The sequence below is a fragment of the Acanthochromis polyacanthus genome, chromosome 8 (assembly GCF_021347895.1).
Source record: "Acanthochromis polyacanthus isolate Apoly-LR-REF ecotype Palm Island chromosome 8, KAUST_Apoly_ChrSc, whole genome shotgun sequence".
In the NCBI taxonomy this organism is placed as follows: Eukaryota; Metazoa; Chordata; class Actinopteri; family Pomacentridae; genus Acanthochromis; species Acanthochromis polyacanthus.
The window spans coordinates 3,540,779-3,558,920 of NC_067120.1; the positions used below are offsets into that span (position 1 = coordinate 3,540,779).

An 18,142-nucleotide genomic window follows, 5' to 3' on the forward strand; every position below is an offset into this window, starting at 1 on the left:
GCAATATCAAAAAAATATATTCAAACAATTCTGACCTACATTACTACTGCACTTGCTTGGTCACACTGCAGCTCCCACATCGTCTGCTGGGGGCGCTCCGCCTCACTCGGAGCGGACGGCGTGACGCAGCACCGCGACCCGCCACTTGCGTGTTTGTATATATCTATGCTTGCGGCGGATGGCGGCTGTACGGAAGCCGGGTCTGTCAGTGGCCCGAGACTCTAAAATACCTCTTTCTATGTCAGGTGAAGAAATAACTTCAGGGGATGTGATTCTGACAGCGGCACATTGATATGGGATATTTTTAAACACAGCAATCACTGTGAAGTGCATATTTAAATCATTTATTCAAACAGTGCCCATTTAAATGTAATCAGGTCCACAGTAGAAGCTCCGTGTTCCAGAGTTACACTTGTTAAATCCAATCATTCTAATAGTGGATGGCACAATTTATATGCAAACTTTGAGGACCTGTGTGGCAGCAGCTTGTGATTTTGTTAGTTTTTTGGCTATGGAGAGTCAAATTCAGTGAAAATTCATTGGTGCGAATTTTCCTCGGGGACCTCAACCTAAAGTAAAAATAATAATTGAAAATTCTCCCAGATAAATGACGCTAGCAGTTAAGAGACATTTTACAAATAGTTTAATGTAAATTTCCATCCCAATGTACAGCAATATATGTTAATAAATAATTCATCGCAATTATACAGCCCAAATAATACATTACATAACAACTGATTGAAGCAAATATGCAAGATTTCACAGAGACTTTGAAGAGGAGCAGGAAGGTCGAGTGAACTGGGGAGATTGCTACTGTAGCTTGTGCTCGTAGAAAAAAGGTTTTAATATTCAGATGGAGAAAAAAAAGTGTGTTTGTGACAGTAATAATAATTGTGGCTTGAACAAAAATAAATCTCATCAAAAGACCACAGAAGGTGTAGTTCATAGTCATCCTCAGGGGGATAAAGTCATTCTGATGTTTATGTCAGCCATAAACAATTAAAGAATCGTTTCAAGTCTCAGGGAAAAAATGATCATGTTTATTAGTTTTGACGTTGTCCTGAAATGGAACTGAATAATAATTTGGCTTTCCTGTTTCCTTAACAAAAGAGGTTCATCTCCGGAAGGTGAAAACATTTTTAAGGTTTGACAGTATGTCAAAAAGTACAAAGTTACACTTAAGTGATGCCAATTATCTAAGAATGAGTAGAATCTGCAAAAGGCCTTTTTTAAAAAAAATGACTTTTATCATCTCTCAAACATTTATAGGCATGTGAAGGGTTTGGGACACAGACAAACTACCTGAACAATGGTAATGACTGACATTTGTTGTCTTCCATCCCTCAGTGCATCTCCAAAAACATTTTGACATCACATGACATCTTTCAAAATACGACTGTCCTAACGTCCTTCATTTTCTAAACATTTCACTCTGACCAGCAGCAATTAAAAAAACAAACATATGGCTTCCCACATAAAATGGTTAAAGCAATAAAACATACACAACTCTTCATCTATCACAAGAGATTAACCGATGGAAATCTGAACCTAAAAAAAAAAAAAAATTATTGATACCACTTCCCATTATATCGATATTTTAGATGATTCCTATGCTCTGTAGAACCTTTACCAGCACGCACACTGCTTCATCTGTCAGATACAGACACAACAACATTACACCACACTGAGGACGGTCAAGTATTTCCTCCATTTCCACTTCAAGTGCATCCTGTCAAGTTTAAGGCCTGAGGTGTGCTTTGATTCCTTGACTCAATTTTCATTCTCTAAGGACTAAACAAGTGACCACCGCACGCCTGGACTCCTCTCACTGCTTCCAGAGAGGCTACAGATGTGTGCCTTCTTCTCTTTAGACGTGTTGACGCAGATTTTGACATATGAGCTAGATGGCGGCCAGTCCTTAAAGCCAACTCAAGTAGTAGGTGAGGTTAGCGTTACTCAAACAAAAGATGCAGTTTCACCTGCACAGTGTTGTTACAATCCATGGGTGAAATCAGACAGTCCAGACTACACGGACACCATGGTTACAAACATGGCAGGTAATAAATTCTATCTGGGACCAATCAGGCAACTGAGCTGACTGGCCAGAAAGGAAACAAGACGACGGCCGGCTCCTTCAAGTGCTTCAGATGTGGAGAGCGGTCTGGCTCGGGTCCCACTTGTTCTTGTCACTGTTCCTTTCAGAGGCGAAACCTTTAGATGAGTCAGAGGTCACCTGGTGTGCCCGTTCACCTGCCCCCTGCCCCAGTGAATGTTAGGAAGCGTCAAACACCTCCTGAAGTGCTCGAGCTGGGCCTGCAGCCTCTCCCTCTCCTCCCTCACCTTCTGCCGCTGAGTCACCAGCTCCTGATGAGTGAAGGACAGAAACAACTTTCAGCTGCTTCACTCAGACACAAGAGAACGGACAGAAAATGGGAGCTGAAAGTGCAGGAATTTGAAAAGAAACACCGAGTTACTCACCCCCATAGTTAGAGAGAGCTGCTCTGCAGTTCTGGTCAGATTGTAGTTCTGTGCTTCAAGTCGCTTACACTGACTGTGAAGAACCTGCCTTTCTATGCTCCACTCTGTAAAGAGAGAAAAACACAGATCAGGAAGAAATATACACATTTTAATGCCTCTTATGCACCTACTCAGTGAAATTTGGCATAATCTAGTTCTCCTGAGTCTTACACGTCTTAATATAAGCAACATAAAACATTCAGTATAACTCTTAACTTGAAAAAAAAGCAAAGAAAATTTAATAATGGGGAAATACTTTATCTACTAGAAAGCATTTTTATTTTTTGCTACAATAATTTGCAGTACATGTCATCACATTTCATTGTGAACCAGTAAAGTAAACTTAAGTTCAGTTAAACTTCATTAATCCTGAAGTGCAGTGCCTCATAGCAAAGCAAAAACATAAATATGATACATTACTGAAATAAAATGAGTAAACTACAATAAAACTAGAACAAGTAATGCTACCACCAATACTAATGCAATATCGCACACAAAATTGAAATATTACACCTGAAAAATAAAATATTGCATATTATGTTGACAATGTTGTACGTGAAATTCAAATTATACAGAAATAGTCAAAATACTGCACATGACAATTAAATGTGACACCTTCTACGGAAAACAAACTATGAAGAAAAGTAGCACTGCAAATGATATTTACATTATTGTTCAAATCTAAGGTGTCAGTACTAGAAAAGTTTATATTATGCCTTTAAAAAACAGCTGAAATATCATCTGGTGATTAAACTGTTAAATATATTGGTATCAACTTTGAAAAGCCACTTTCAGCCGAGCTTTGTTGTCAATAATTATGTTTTAAATACATTATTTTTAACTTTTTACTGGAGTATTTGTAAATCAGGTATTTCTATTTATAGATATCACATTTATGCCATGCAAAATCTCCTAAATTATGGCTACAGACAGTAAAGTGACGTCACTCACCATCCACGTACTCCTGATAGGCCTCAAAAATGGCTTCAATGCCTTGCCACTTCCTTGGAGCTTCTTCTTCCTCCTCCTCCTCCTCCCCTTCATCCTCCTCCTGGCCAGACTCCTCCTCCTCCTCCTCATCAGACAGATGGTCCCGTGGTGCCGGAGCGTCCCGGCTGGCTGCAGGAGGGTGATAGTGGTGGCCGTTGATGTGTGCGTGCTGAGGGGTATGGTTCAGATTTGAGCTTTTCAGCTGAGAGATGCTGTGAGGCAGCGAGCGATCAGCCTTCACGCCGGCCTCAGGGACACAGTTTGAGACTCCTTAGGAGAAGAGAGAGAGACAAAAAGGCAATGTCAGTCTTTGTAGCCATTTCTATCACATCAGAAGAAGTCAATTTACTTCACTAGTGGACCTTTTAATGTAGTGCATGCTGTCACCACTAGATGGCGGAACAGTGTAATTTTAAAATTGACAATGGAGCCTGAGTGTCTCACCTTTCTTCTGCAGTGTGTTGTGCGTGGACTGCAGCACAGCCTGGTGGAAGTGCTGAGCAAAGGCCTCAGGTGTGAATCTTTCCCAGGGCCGATTCCGTCCGTTCTGCACAGGATTGGGCTCCTTTTTGTGCAGAGGAGGAGCAGCGACACCGTTCTGGAGGGTCTGAAGCTTCCTGTTCGATTGACTCTCCATGAATTCAGTCTTTTCGTGATGTGGCGCCAGAGGAGGAGGAGGGATCCGAGTCACCTGGGAGTCCATGGAGGGTTTGAGTGCGTCACTGTGGAGGTGCTTAGGTTTGTGTAAGTATGGAGGAGAGGGGCTGGGAGAGTCTGGATAGAGATGTCCGTTTGATTGAGGGGCTGAGGAGGAGTCACCTAAAAAAAAAAAAAAAGAGGAGTTCATTATAGAGTTTTGTTTGTTTGTTTTGCAACTTTAAACCTCTAAACCCCAAAACCAGCTTTGAAAGGCATGTTTTTTTTCCTTTTTTTGTTGAATTAAATAATTTATCAAAGCCAGACAGTGTAAAAACAAAAAGAAATCACTAGACTTTTGATTTTTGGATGGATCTTGTACTAAACAAAAATCACTTTCTTCTACTTATCTCTTTTAAAATTCATCAGAACTAACGATTCTGTGCTCCTTCATGCAATTAGTGACTCAGCTGCAACCAACAGTCACATGATGCTACTTTTTAGCTGAACTGCAGACTGTGTTTACACTGAGCCAATAGGAGACGAGTACAGACACAAACATACACACGTGGACAAAATTGTTGGTACCCCTCAGTTAAAGAAGGAAAAACCCACAATTCTCACTGAAATCACTTGAAACTCACAAAAGTAACAATAAATAAAAATTTATTGAAAATTAAACAATCAAAAACAGCCATTACTTTTGAATTGCTGATTAACATAATTATTTAAAAAAACAAACTAATGAAACAGGTGTGGACAAAAATGATGGTACCTCTATAAAAGATTGAAAACTATTTGACCAGAGTGACATGATTAACTCAGGTGTGTCATTTAATTGACATCACAGGTGTTTCCAAACTCATAATCAGTCAGTCTGCCTATTTAAAGGGAGACAAGTAGTCACCCTGCTGTTTGGTGAAAAGATGTGTACCACACTGAACATGGACAACAGAAAGCGAAGGAGAGAATTGTCCCAGGACATCCGAAAAAAAATTATAGACAAACATCTTAAAAGGTAAAGGCTATAAGACCATCTCTAAACAGCTTGAAGTTCCTGTGACAACAGTGGCTCATATTATTCAGAAGTTCAAGACCCACAGTAGCCAGCCTCCCTGGACGTGGCCGCAAGAGGAAAATTGATGACAAATTGAAGAGACGGATCGTTGGAATTGTATCCAAAGAGCCCAGAGCAACCTCCAAAGAAATTAAAGGTGAACTCCAAGGCCAAGGTACATCAGTGTCAGATCGCACCATTCGTCGTTGTTTGAGCCAAAGTGGACTTCATGGGAGACGACCAAGGAGGACACCACTGCTGAAAAAAACTCATAAAAAGCCAGACTGGAATTTGCAAAAATGCATGTTGACAAGCCACAAAGCTTCTGGGAGAATGTCCTTTGGACAGATGAGACCAAACTGGAGCTTTTTGGTAAGGCACATCAACTCTATGTTCATAGACTCAAAAACCAAGCATACGAAGAAAAGAACACTGTCCCTACGGTGAAACATGGAGGAGGCTCAGTAATGTTTTGGGGCTGCTTTGCTGCATCTGGCACAGGGTGTCTTGAAAGTGTGCAAGGTACAATGAAATCTGAAGACTATCAAGGCATTCTGGAGAGAAATGTGCTGCCTCGTGTCAGAAAGCTTGGTCTCAGTCGCAGGTCATGGGTCTTCCAACAGGACAACGATCCAAAACACACAGCCAAAAACACCCAAGAATGGCTGAGAGAAAAGCGTTGGACTATTCTAAAGTGGCCTTCTATGAGCCCAGATCTGAATCCCATTGAACATATGTGGAAGGAGCTGAAACATGCCATTTGGAGAAGACACCCATCAAACCTGAGACAACTGGAGCTGTTTGCTCATGAGGAGTGGGCCAAAATACCTGTTGACAGCTGCAGAACGCTCATTGACAAATACAGAAATCGTTTAATTGCAGTGATTGCCTCAAAAGGTTGTGCAACAAAATATTAAGTTATGGGTACCATCATTTTTGTCCAGCCCTATTTCATTAGTTTGTTTTTTTAAATAATTATGTTAATCAACAATTCAAAAGTAATGGCTGATTTTGATTATTTAATTTTCAATAAATTTTTATTTATTGTTACTTTTGTGAGTTTCAAGTGATTTCAGTGAGAATTGTGGGTTTTTCCTTCTTTAACTGAGGGGTACCAACAATTTTGTCCACATGTGTAGTATGTAGAGCCACCGTTTTTTTAAGTATTGTCAACACCCATGATGTACAGTCACTCTCAAAATAGTCATTTGTGATGCAGCATTCCATCAGGACACAAACAAATCTGAAGATAAAATCAGAATTTCCATCAAAATTACTTTGTCTAACTAGCCTAGCCGCGGTAGACCCAGGTGTGAAGATGCAAGGATCTAGAAACTCTTGACAGGGAGGGAGGCGGGCTAAAAGGTTGTCTTTCAAATCACTCTGCAGCAATTGGGTAGGTATACAACCAATAAGCGCAACAAATAGGCTCCGAGAGCGCCGGAAATCAGAGGATGCGGGAGTTCGGTGAAGCCTTATTTATACAGTCAATGGGTGAAGCTCAAGTATATTACAGACATGTTAACAGAAAGACAAACAGAAAGCTTCAAATCTTTAAGGGCTGTGGCCAAAGCCGAGTCGAAAGATAACTGTTTATTGTGCGCAGCCATCTTCTTGTCTATCCTTGTTTCTATGGTTGTGTCCGGTTGTTTCTGTCAGAATCGTCGCGCCTCTGTCGTCACTTCGTTACGCCCGCCTTCTGACTCTACACTTCATGGTGATTCGTCGGCCAGTTTTAGGAACATCCAAGCTCGAGGCTTACCGAGGGTAACTAGACTGACCCTGACAGAATTAAATTCGTTGCCGTGGGTTGTCTAGCGCGGCTAGCCTATTGTCTTACATGTTTCAGATAAAAATGTGACAAAAATAAACAATCTGCACACCAAGATTCTGTGAAAATCATACAACTGTGTGCTCCTCAGTGCAACCATGAAACCACGACTGACTGCTACAACCGACAGCTACATGACAAAAATTCAGGGACTTTTCAGCTGAAATGCAGGCAGTGTTTACACAAACAGACAGGGAGCAAGTATGGATACGAATAAAAATGTAAGTACAGGGGGTCCTCAACTTACAGCAGAGTTCCGTTCCTACAGCCTGACGTAAGTCGTGTTTTTGGTGGAAGTTGGAACTTCGACAGAAATGTAAACAAAGCCGGTATGTGCATCCCAATATCGATCACTTCTTCTGAAAAGTCATGAATACCAATGACTTTCATGCATGTATGAGTCGGCTTTTCTTCTCTTCGAAGCATCAGCATCAGAACAGTCCGACTTATGCTTGGGAGCCATAGTGAAGGGCAAAAGGTGGCATACAACCGGCGAATGTAAACAAAGCCGTCTCATAGCGCCGCGCGACGACGTATTCATCCGCTCTGCTTGACAACTAGTTCCACGTAACCAGTTCCAACATAAGAATGAAACATTGTAGGTCAAGGACGTCATAAACTGAGGACCCCCTGTTGTAACTGCTTAACATGCAGACTCCATTTATTCTTTTTTTTAGATAAATAATCAAAAATAATAAACTTTTTTATAGTTTGCATTAATATTACTGTATCATACGGCACAGAAGACATTTCTGAGTTCTCTTTACTCATAGCCACGGCTGCTATCTCCATACAGGACTTTATACTGCGGTGAAAAATGAGCCGCCGGGGAGTAAAAATGTGACAGGAGCAAATAAAAAACACCCAGAAACTGCTTGGGGCTGGGAGGGTTAAACATGCATGTATTTCTTGACGTCTATGTGTCTCTGTGTGTGTGTGTCTCACCAGTTGAGGGAGCCGGAGGACTTTTACACAGCGGTAAAGGATTATATCGGAGCGTGTCTAACGTCACAGTCTTCCTCTGAATAGCCCTCAGCAGCTCCTCTGTCCTCTCCTTATCTACAGAGAAAAAGACAGAATGAGAACAGCCGTCATTCATATTTGAAAAAATGAGGACTTAAAGAACTGACTGGCACCAAGAACTGACAGAAAAATGTCAGTAAATGGATGATATGAGGTAACGTCCATTAGAAACACGCTACGGCCACAGAAATTCATATTTGATGAAAGCTCATCATTTTCAGTTTTCTCAAGTTCTCAGCTAAACATGCCATGACATTTTCAGAGGACTAGATTAGCTTATACAGATTTACACCCTGATTTTGTGTCCCATTTCACCCAAAATCTTTCTGTAGAAAAAGGCGTGCGGTAGGAGAGGAAGACGAGACACAATGTGAGGGAGTGCAAATGAGCTACTGATTATACACCAGGGTCCCTCTAAGCAAGTCATCATCATTTTAACCACAGCCAGCTTACACTGGTGTTTTAAAATCCAATTTTCAGATTCTTGTTATCAGATTTTAATTTTTTTAATAAACGGGTAAAATAAACCAAATCTTTTGAAAATAAGTGATGAAAAATAATTAAACCGAACATTGTTACCGCAGTATTTACAGATATTTTAAGGTGACAAAAATACAGTTTTTTAATATAAGAAAACACTCAGTACAGTACTGTGGAAAAGTTTTAGGATTTTTTTCCAAAGTTTTTCCATACGCTTTAAAATATTCCAAAAATATTTTCTGAATATTTAATTTTTACACAATTTTACACATTTGTTTAGAACAATTTTCAGCTGAATTCATACATTTTTAACCATATTTCGCCTGGATTAAAATCTACCCTCTTTGGAGAAAGTATAAAGTCCTCGTACAACCTCTTCTCCAGATTCCTCCTAACTTTATTTTCTTCTCACCCCACCTACAGCCTCGGTGAAAACACAAAACTGAGAAAAAGTAAATGCTATATCTTTCCACGGGGGAATTTTCCAGCACAACTGTGAAGAGAGCAGAGTAGCACGTAGGAAGTGTGTGGATCCTAAACAGGTTGTTACCTCTCCTCTGCTGTGGGCTGACATGGGAAAGGTTGAACATAAGGAGGAAGTCTTTTTTCTCCTCCAGTTCGGGGGTGCGGTCCATCTGCTCAGCGGAGTACGGGGTAGTTAAGGGAGTTGTGGGTGCTGGAGGTGACGAGGCCTTCTTCTTGCCCCGCACGGCCGGCGGAGAGAGGCTGCGCTCCTTCATCATCCTCCTCCTCTTCCTCCTCTTCTGGGTCAGAAGCTCATCACGATGGACCACCGTGGTGAGACCGCACACCCGCAGAAAATCCACCTTCTGTGGAAGGAGAGGAGGGATTCAAGCAGTCAGATAGCAGCAAATATCAAACTTTAAAACTCTGATAATGCGAGTCTGTTTACGTACCTCGGAGGACGTGTCCAGTTTGAGTGGAGGCTGCTCGGTCACTCTCCTCAGATGAGCTTTCACCTCCTCCTCGTCGCTCTCGTCATATGACTCATCCAGGTCATAGTAATAACCTGGGAAAAGTAGAGCAAGACAGGCATTATCTTTCATTATTTAAAACTGCAGGCGTATGGGGCAGTTTAAATGACACAACCAACCACTTTCTCCTGGATCTTTATTAGGGATAGTTGGCTTTTTACCAGTTATCAGTGTTTTTATTGATAGATTATTGATAAATTAAACGCACTCCTTCAGGTCTGATGCAGACACCTCGCTCCGTCTGTCCCCTCTCTGTGGTCTGAGAAATGTTTCTCAAGCAGAGACTGAAAAAACTGAACAAGAAGCACAAACTGTTGCCGCAAACCAGGAAATTAGCTTCCCTCACAGTGACTAAGTTAAAACGTAGCCTCAGATTACTCTGAAACAGAGTCTGGAAAACAATAATTCATAATGCTTTAAGATATGGACCTTAGTGGACAATGAAAGTTAAAGAACAGTGAAAGATTAAGAAAACAGAAGAACGGCAGACGTAACTGCAGGTGACAAACTGATCAGTCAATCCAACATAAACAGAGGAGAGCGTCCTCATTTAATCACTACTATTTCTATTTAAATATTCAGTTACAGCCAACCTTAATAATGAAGAAGTCTAGATATCAATGACAGCTTCTCTGCCATCACATGCTCTTAAAACATTACATGTATTGGTCCCAAATATCGGTTATCTGCCTTCTTTGAGTACCAATAATTGGCATCTGTATCGACCCTGGAAAGCCATATCGATCAATCGACCCCTAATCTCTATCCTCCTCCATCGCTTTCCTCACCTCCTTCTCTGGCCTCCTTCCTCCTCTTCTCCTCCAGGTCCAGTTTGCTGAGCAGCCGTCGGTGCTGCTGCAGAACCTCATCATACACCAGCATGTTGTCTGGTGCTTGTCTCTCCCTCACCGGAGGCGGAGATTCTGGCTGACATCGTCCCCCCAGGTCGGTGCTGGGAGCAGACAGCGGCATGGAGTGTCTCTGGTGGAGGTTATTGATGTGATGCCGGTGGTAGAGGCTCTGGACAGCTCTGTCCTGCTCAGTCTTGTTCCAGGAGTCTTGCAAACCCACTCCCCTTAGCGACAGATACCTCTCTGGGCTTTTCGCCATCCTCCTGCCTCCCTCCTCCAGCCTCTCCCCCCAGCTCATCGGGGCTCTGTCGGCTCGGGTGAGTCCAGGAGGAGGTCGGCTCGGCGGCGTAGGAGGGTTGAGCTTCCTGCGGGAGTCTGAAGGTGTGTCAACGAGGGAGGCTGGGTTCCACAGTGTGGTGGGAGGGACGGGAGGGTGGTGGGGACCTTTGGGGGAGATTAGGGGAGGCGGGGCACCGAGGCAGGGGGGCACATCTTTGCTGCCTTGGTTGTGATAGACTGAGTTTGTTCTGTTTGGGAAGATAGACGAGAAATTCCACTTAGATTAAGGGTTATTGATTAAAGTGATTTTATTTGTCTCATGTTCAAAGAGTGCAGGCAGAGAAAGCAATACTAATATAATTAAAAACAATCCTTGGGGGGAAAAAATCATAAATGACAAGGAGTGAAGAGACTATGAACCTGAAGTGCAGTGTGTGTGTTTATTTATTCATAAGAGCGTGGGTGAATGGATGTGTTTGCACATACACTTTTATGTTACATACATATTTATTTTGATCCAATGTGCTGTTACTGACAGATGTGAGCTGCTATAATTTGGATTTAAATGGGTCAATATATAATTGAGGGACTTTTGAAGTCCATGGGATATATCTTGCATACATTTTTACTATAGAAACTAATGTTTTTATGTTCATTATGATCATGTCTTTGCAAATTCCAGAATTATTTATTCTGGAAACAATCACTTATTAATAAAAAATGACTGGATATCACTAAAATGTCAGCTAAATAACTGTCCCAATTTAATAACAACCACCTTCTAATTAGCTGAACAATAATAAAATGAACTGATTCAAAAATTGTTTGGATTGTGTTCTTTTTATTAAGTTGAAATAATCATGGCATTATATCACATTTTATGTGGAAAATAAACTGTATCTGTGTCCCAGAAATCACTTTCCACTAAGTTCCCCGTTACAAAAACACCTCTCCAGGAAGTGTGTTAATTCCAGATCACATGACCTGCTCCACATGATGTCATTTCCTCCTGAAGAAAAGACTGGCCAGACTCCAAGACTTTGAGTTATTTAACATAAAGTAGTCAGCAGGTTTAAGACAATATCTTGATAAATAACTTTCAATTTTACTCATTTGTATATGTAATATTTAGAAGACTCTTTCTCTAAAATGCCATGTGCTGTTTGGTTATTGGCGGCCATGTTGGTTTTAGGCCTGAAAACAGCAAAAATGTCAACGATGATATGAAAAGTCCTGTAATTAAATACTGACCCAGACCTTAAATTCGAGTAGCCTGTGTGGCGTGTAGCTGACCTGTGACCGTGGACGTCTCTCCTCGGCTCCGCCCCCTTCCCAGACGACCTGAGGCCCAGCTCCAGCGGACCCTCCCTCTCTGGTCCCTGTCCTCGTTGTCGTGACAACCACACCTCCTCGCTGGCCCTCTGAGTCATCATGGCAGCTGCCAGAGCTCCATGGAGCCCCCCAGAAGCAGCAGCGTGGTGCTTCCCCAGGTGAGAAGGAAGCAGGCTGGGCACTGGGTGTGGAACAGAGCCCCTGGAGGAGTGAAGGCCGGGCTGCAGAGGAAGAGGCTTAGGTGCCGGAAAAGCTGGGTGCTCCGAGTCCTTGGTTTTATCTGGAGAAACAGCAGAGTTTGGATAAATCAGTTGTTTTGATGAGTAAAACCTCAGTGTTATGAGCTATTCTGACAGCGACAAACTTTTCAAAACTGTATTAAAAACTTGTGGATATGGGTTGATAACCTTAAATATCACACACTACAGTTATGAGTGGAGCTGTTTTTCATCTAAATGCAGTGATAATTTCATTACATTTACTGCATTAAACTAGCCTAGCCGCGCTAGACCCGTGTTCTGAAGGCACAAGGGTCTAGGTACACTCGACAGGGAGGGAGGCGGGCTAAAAGGTTGTCTATCAAATCACTCTGCAGCAGTTGGGTAGGTATACAACCAATCAGCATAACGAATAGGCTCCTAGAGCGCCGGAAATCAGAGGATGCGGGAGTTCGGTGAAGCCTTATTTATACAGTCAATGGGTGAAGCTCAAGTATATTACAGACATGTTAACAGAAAGATTATTCAGAGTCGGTGCTAATGGAGCTCAACGACTGTTGTTGTTTTTGTTGTCGACCCTGGCAGAGAATTAAATTCGTTGCCGTGGGTTGTCTAGCGCGGCTAGGCTAGTTGTTTCCGGTTGTTTCTGTCAGAATCGTCGCGCCTCTGTCGTCACTTAGTTACGCCCGCCTTCTGACTCTACACTTCATGGTGATTGGTCCGGCCAGTTTTAGGAGAATCCAACCTCGAGTCTTATGGAGGGTAACTAGACCCACCCTGGCAGAGAATTAAATTCGTTGCCGTGGGTTGTCTAACGCGGCTAGGCTAGCATTAAAGTCCACTTGTTACAAAACTGTCATCCAGTTATAACCAATAGTGTACTGTGGCAGTAAAAAGGCATAGATAGAATAGGACAGAAATCTATAATATAAAACACACCATCAATATACTTAGAGTTTTGCTTATGTTGGCTGCTTACACGTTGGATGCAAGAAATAGATTTATTTCAAGGTGGCTCTACGGGTGATGTACTAAATATAAAATCATTTATGTCAGAATGTGAATCTAGCAATCGGAAAACCACCGAAAAGAAGTTAAAAGGCACATTATCCAGCACTTGACACTAAATCTCTTGCATGTCGTAACTTCCTACAGTTAGGTTAGTTAAGTAACATGTTGGTCGTTGTCGATATTCAATATGCTAATGTTTTCCAGCTCATTTGGCTGACACTGATGCCAATATATGCATATATTTTCCCCCACCTAATTACAGAAAACATCAGCTCTCTCCTGGAATGGAATTAACATATTATTACACTGATGTGGGGCCGTTAGCATCGTGCATCTGTGAGTCAAGCATTACAGTGAAGGTCACAGAGTCATTTAACCAGAATTGGGAACCATGATTATGTTGAGGAACTTTCACAACACTCACAACCTTAGATTTGATTATGAAATATGTTGTGTGCACAGATGGCAATTTGGTTTGAAAACTGAAGCTTAAGGAAAGAATAAAATTCAAAGGGTTTATCCTGTGGGAGGCAAGGAAATCAGCCTCATATACTTTGATATTTCTTGCAAACAAATGGGAATTTTAGCTGGAGCAGAGGTCAGAAGGCCATAAATATTCTGGCCAGTAGCTGTCAGGATACGTGGCTCAACTGTGATGAGCAGATGTAACTTCAAACCAATATTTGACTCACAGCAGCAGAAAAAAAATGGTATAATAAGTGTGAAATAATGTAAACAACTGACTGAAGACTATTTAACATTCTGAACCCTAAAATCCAGCAGCAGGTTTGAAAGACATTTTATCTTTTTATTTTTTAAAGGAAAATCCCAAAAATACAGAAAGTACTTTCCGATGGCTCCGCTATGACTCTTGTTTAACAATTCACAAGAAATGAACCATTTGCAAAAACCAGATTTAGTAAAAAGCAAAAAAACTTTGCATTTATAAGCACAACAGAGACTCAACGTTCAGATCACAAACTGTTCAGCTGAACTAAGTAGGGCTGCAACTATCGACGAACTGATGAATCGTCTGAGCACGTTGCATCATCAAAAGCGGAAGTGACCGTCCAGGTGGAGCACGGAACACGGATGGACATCCGTGCTGTATCGTGCATATATAATATATGCATTTATAATACATGCAAGATACAGCGTGGACATCCGCTTTTACAATATAGCTTTGACAGTGCATATATAATAAATGTACAATACAGCCTGGATGTCTGTCCGCGGTCAGCGCTCCGCACAAACGGTTATTTCTGTGGCATGGCGCGCTCATTTCCGTTTCTGATGATGTAACGTGTTTAGGCAATTCATCGATTGATCGATACCTGCAGCCAGAGAACTAAGTTGGAGAGACAATTAGGAGAAAACTTTGGGAACAAATTAAAAATGAAAGGTTTTTCTCGTACTGGTTAAACCTGTGGCCACTTGGAGGCACATGTAGGTTCCATTTTTTTATGTTCATCAAATAAATAAACAAATCAATCTTTAGTTTGTCTGATTTATGGCATGAAATGTTTGAGTTCTTTAGACTTCTAGTCACTGTTGGACTGTTTATATAGAGTTGAAGGAGTTTATTTTGAAAAATGAGTCCACTGTGAGTAAAAAAGTGAAACAAGCAGAAACTGGCTGAGGTTCAGAGAGTTAACTGACAGTCTGGGTTTATCTCTTCTCCAGTGAGTTCCCCTGACTAGCTGCTGAATTGATTCGGGTAACTTAACAAATCACTGGGTTGTGTACGTGGATGCATGTATGTGTGTGTGTGTGTGTGCTAGTGCGTTAGTGTGTTAGTGTAGGTACCAAGTCTGTTCGGGGTCAGCCTCTCTCCTGGCCTGGCCCTGTCCTCCGGTGGTGCCCTCCGAGCCTGCAGCTCAGCCAGGTAGTGGCTCTCCACCGCTCGGACCATCTGCTGCTGTCTCTCCCTCTGCCTCTCCTTCTGTCTGTCCAGCTCTCTCTCACGCTCCCTCTCCTCCTCCCTCTCCCGCTCTCGTTCCAGCCCGGCCTCACGCTCCCTTTCTTTCTCTCGTTCACGCTCCTGCTCTCTCTCTCGCTGGCGGAGCTCGTTCTCCATCTGTAGCCTGTGGAGGAGGTTGACAAGTATGCGCGCACACACACACACACACACACACACAGCACACACACACGCATGCGCACACACACACAGGCAAGGGGAGAAGGTGAGAGATGCAACACCCAACATGAGGCAGATATTAACCACACACTGATGAACCTCACACAAACATTTCTTCTGAAACGTACACACACACACACGCTCTCCATTTACCACGAGGAAAATAATCCATACACAGCATGACTGAGCAAGAGCAGATGAACACTTAATAGGTATCCACAGGAAAATGACACAAACACACGCACACAACCGAACACATTCACCAGCAATCAATAGCACACAAACAAACCTAGAAGATATGCAGGAGCCATTACAGAACCAAATGATAAATACCATCCATTTCAAACGCAAACACACCTCCCTCCGGGTGCATTATGCCACAGAGAGACAGTGTGTGTAGTCCAAAGGAGAAAGGAGCTCAGAAAAGACAGTGAGGGAGTAGAAATCCTTATGCCTGTGTGATTTTATGTATGCACCGGTTTTGCATATTCATGTGTATGGGCGTACAGAGTGTGTGTGTGAAGGGCAGTGTGTGTGTGATGAGTGTATAGGAGGCACTGTGGGGTGTTTGCTAAAAATATCACACACTCAGCAACCTGTGCCTACCCTGCAGAGAGAGATTACACAGCCCTGCAGACAGAGAGGAAAGAGAGAAAGAAAGAAAGAGAGAGAAAGAGAGAAAGAAAGAAAAGAAAGAAAGAAAGAAAGAAAAGAAAGAAAGAAAGAAATCAGACAAAGTTACCTCTCAGATAGCGCTGTGTGGTTTAGTTCTCCGGGGTATCTTCCTCCGGGCAGGTGCAGGTGGAGGGCAGAGGGGTGAAGAGGAGGGAAAGCGCCTCCTGCAGGCACGGAGTAGAACTGCGATCGCAGCGCAGAAAGACACAGAGACTCCTCCATCCTGTGAAAGACGTAAAGCAGTCAGACTATATTCTCCAGTGAGGAAATGAGGGTTGATCTCCTTGATAAATTAGGACAGTCAGTGATTGAAGAAACGAATGTACTGTTGGACTATTACAGTTTTTTGGAGCAAACAGAGAAACTTGTCTGGACAGAGATGCAGGTAACTGGCAAACAAGTCACAAATTCTTCTTCAATGCTCCCTACTTTTATCTGTGCAATTTGCAGCAACCGACATCAATTTCATTATTTTTCCATTTCTTACCCATTATGTAATCTCATTTTCTTTATTTGATGCTGAATGTCTTTGGTGTAACCCTTCTGTACCCTCTGAATGAGTCGTGTGAATAGTGTTGTTTTGCCTTGCACTAAAATACTTTGCATGATACTTTAACCCTCTGAACTGCAAGCAATTTCTGGCCATTTCTGCTCACTGTGGGCTTGTTTTTCCCACTACAACATTAAGTCCTCCATGGAAACAGCACATGTAGAGATAAATGTTCACAAAAATGTCTTTAGAGTAATATAATAAATAATGCCATAAATCATTAAAAAAAATAAATTAGACAGTTCAACCTCATCTTGCAAACACAAAATCCTGGAATTAACATGAACTACTTTTCCAAGAGCCCACAGGTGTTACCAAAACTAGAAAAAATGATAACATACTGAAGATATTTTACTATTTACACTTTAAATGTGTTTACATACTTGTCTCCTGTCTGCTCTGGGTTCAGCTGACTATCTCTCATATGACAGTTTGGGGCTATAATAGATGGTGTAGTATTTGTTATTATTTAACAAAACATGCCTTCCCAACCCGCTTAGATTTGCTGGTCAGTGAACACAGGCTTGATAACAGGAGTTTATCAGTAAAGTGATGGATGAGTGACAGCATAAAATGGTAACGACGTGGGTGGCTGTACAAACACTAGTTAGGAAATTCCCTGCAGGACGTGAAGAGTTTAAGGCGGCGTTGTTACCTTGGTAAGGACAGAGGGTGGTGCAGGTAGGCAGGATGATAGTAAGCAGCGGCGGCGGCAGCATGAGCAGCAGCAGCAGGATCCAGACTGAGGGGCAGAGAGGTCAGTCGGAGGTCATCTGAGGCAGCGAAGGGCCGGAGAGCTCTCAGGTATTCCTCTGGAACGGCACCCGAAGGAGCCACGGGGTGCATCTGCCCAGGCAAACTGCAGAGCAACAACACGCAGGATCTCTGTGTAATTATTTCAGATAAGATGTACGTTTACATGCAGGCCGGCTACATGTGTGAGCTGCCCTTACCTAATGCTCTGTATGCGCGGGTCTTGCATGATGCTGCCCGGGGTGAGACCGAAGGAGTGAGCCAGTGGGTGAGGTGAAGGGATGGGAGGAGTCCTCTTATCCTGCTGTGACTGGGTGTTCTCAGCTCCCACCCGCTCCCTACCGAGTCCCTGAACGCTCGGCTCGACCTGACGAGGAGTCAGTCAGACAGACAGACAGAGCGAGGGCAGGCTTTACTGTGTGCATTCATGAGGTTGTGCTAGATTCAAACTGAGCAGAGAGGGAAAAAAAAGAAAAGTTGAGGAAAAGAGGAGTGAGAAATGAAACGGGAGTAACTGGGTAAAAACCTCAGAGCTGCACCGAGGGGCTCAGCGGAGTGGAAAAGTGGGTCTGATATGTCATAACAGGTCAAGATCAAAGTGGAAAGATGATCCTAATATCTGGCCAACTGCTCTCTTCTTCATCACTCACCCTCTCTCCCTCTCTGAGCCTCTCACTAGGAGGATTTAGTCGCCACCACACTGCATTTGATCCTTGATTGCTCATCGTAAAATTCCAACCTTCAAATCACCACCATGTCAAAAGAGGATGTTTTCTACATTTGCATATAAATAAACGACAAATAGAT

The 18,142-nt window shown here is 42.5% G+C and overlaps 1 protein-coding gene across 4 annotated transcripts in view; it reads right to left on the minus strand.

Moving 5' to 3' along the window:
* Positions 1 to 626: 626 nt before the first annotated feature.
* The window catches only part of LOC110956404 (genetic suppressor element 1-like), a 53,153-nt gene continuing 35,637 nt past the window's right edge, over positions 627 to 18,142 (minus strand). For all 4 annotated transcript variants that reach the window (XM_022201839.2, XM_051951495.1, XM_022201859.2 and 1 more), the window contains exons 4-16: positions 17,536 to 17,702; positions 17,238 to 17,441; positions 16,100 to 16,255; positions 15,027 to 15,304; positions 11,953 to 12,271; positions 10,318 to 10,907; positions 9,452 to 9,564; positions 9,085 to 9,364; positions 7,977 to 8,090; positions 3,952 to 4,326; positions 3,469 to 3,777; positions 2,479 to 2,582; positions 627 to 2,364 (exon numbers count right to left, since the gene is read on the minus strand). In XM_022201839.2, coding sequence (XP_022057531.1) covers positions 2,230 to 2,364; positions 2,479 to 2,582; positions 3,469 to 3,777; positions 3,952 to 4,326; positions 7,977 to 8,090; positions 9,085 to 9,364; positions 9,452 to 9,564; positions 10,318 to 10,907; positions 11,953 to 12,271; positions 15,027 to 15,304; positions 16,100 to 16,255; positions 17,238 to 17,441; positions 17,536 to 17,702 — 3,144 coding nt within the window. In that variant the 3' untranslated portion in view covers positions 627 to 2,229. The remainder of the gene's footprint in view (positions 2,365 to 2,478; positions 2,583 to 3,468; positions 3,778 to 3,951; positions 4,327 to 7,976; positions 8,091 to 9,084; positions 9,365 to 9,451; positions 9,565 to 10,317; positions 10,908 to 11,952; positions 12,272 to 15,026; positions 15,305 to 16,099; positions 16,256 to 17,237; positions 17,442 to 17,535; positions 17,703 to 18,142) is intronic.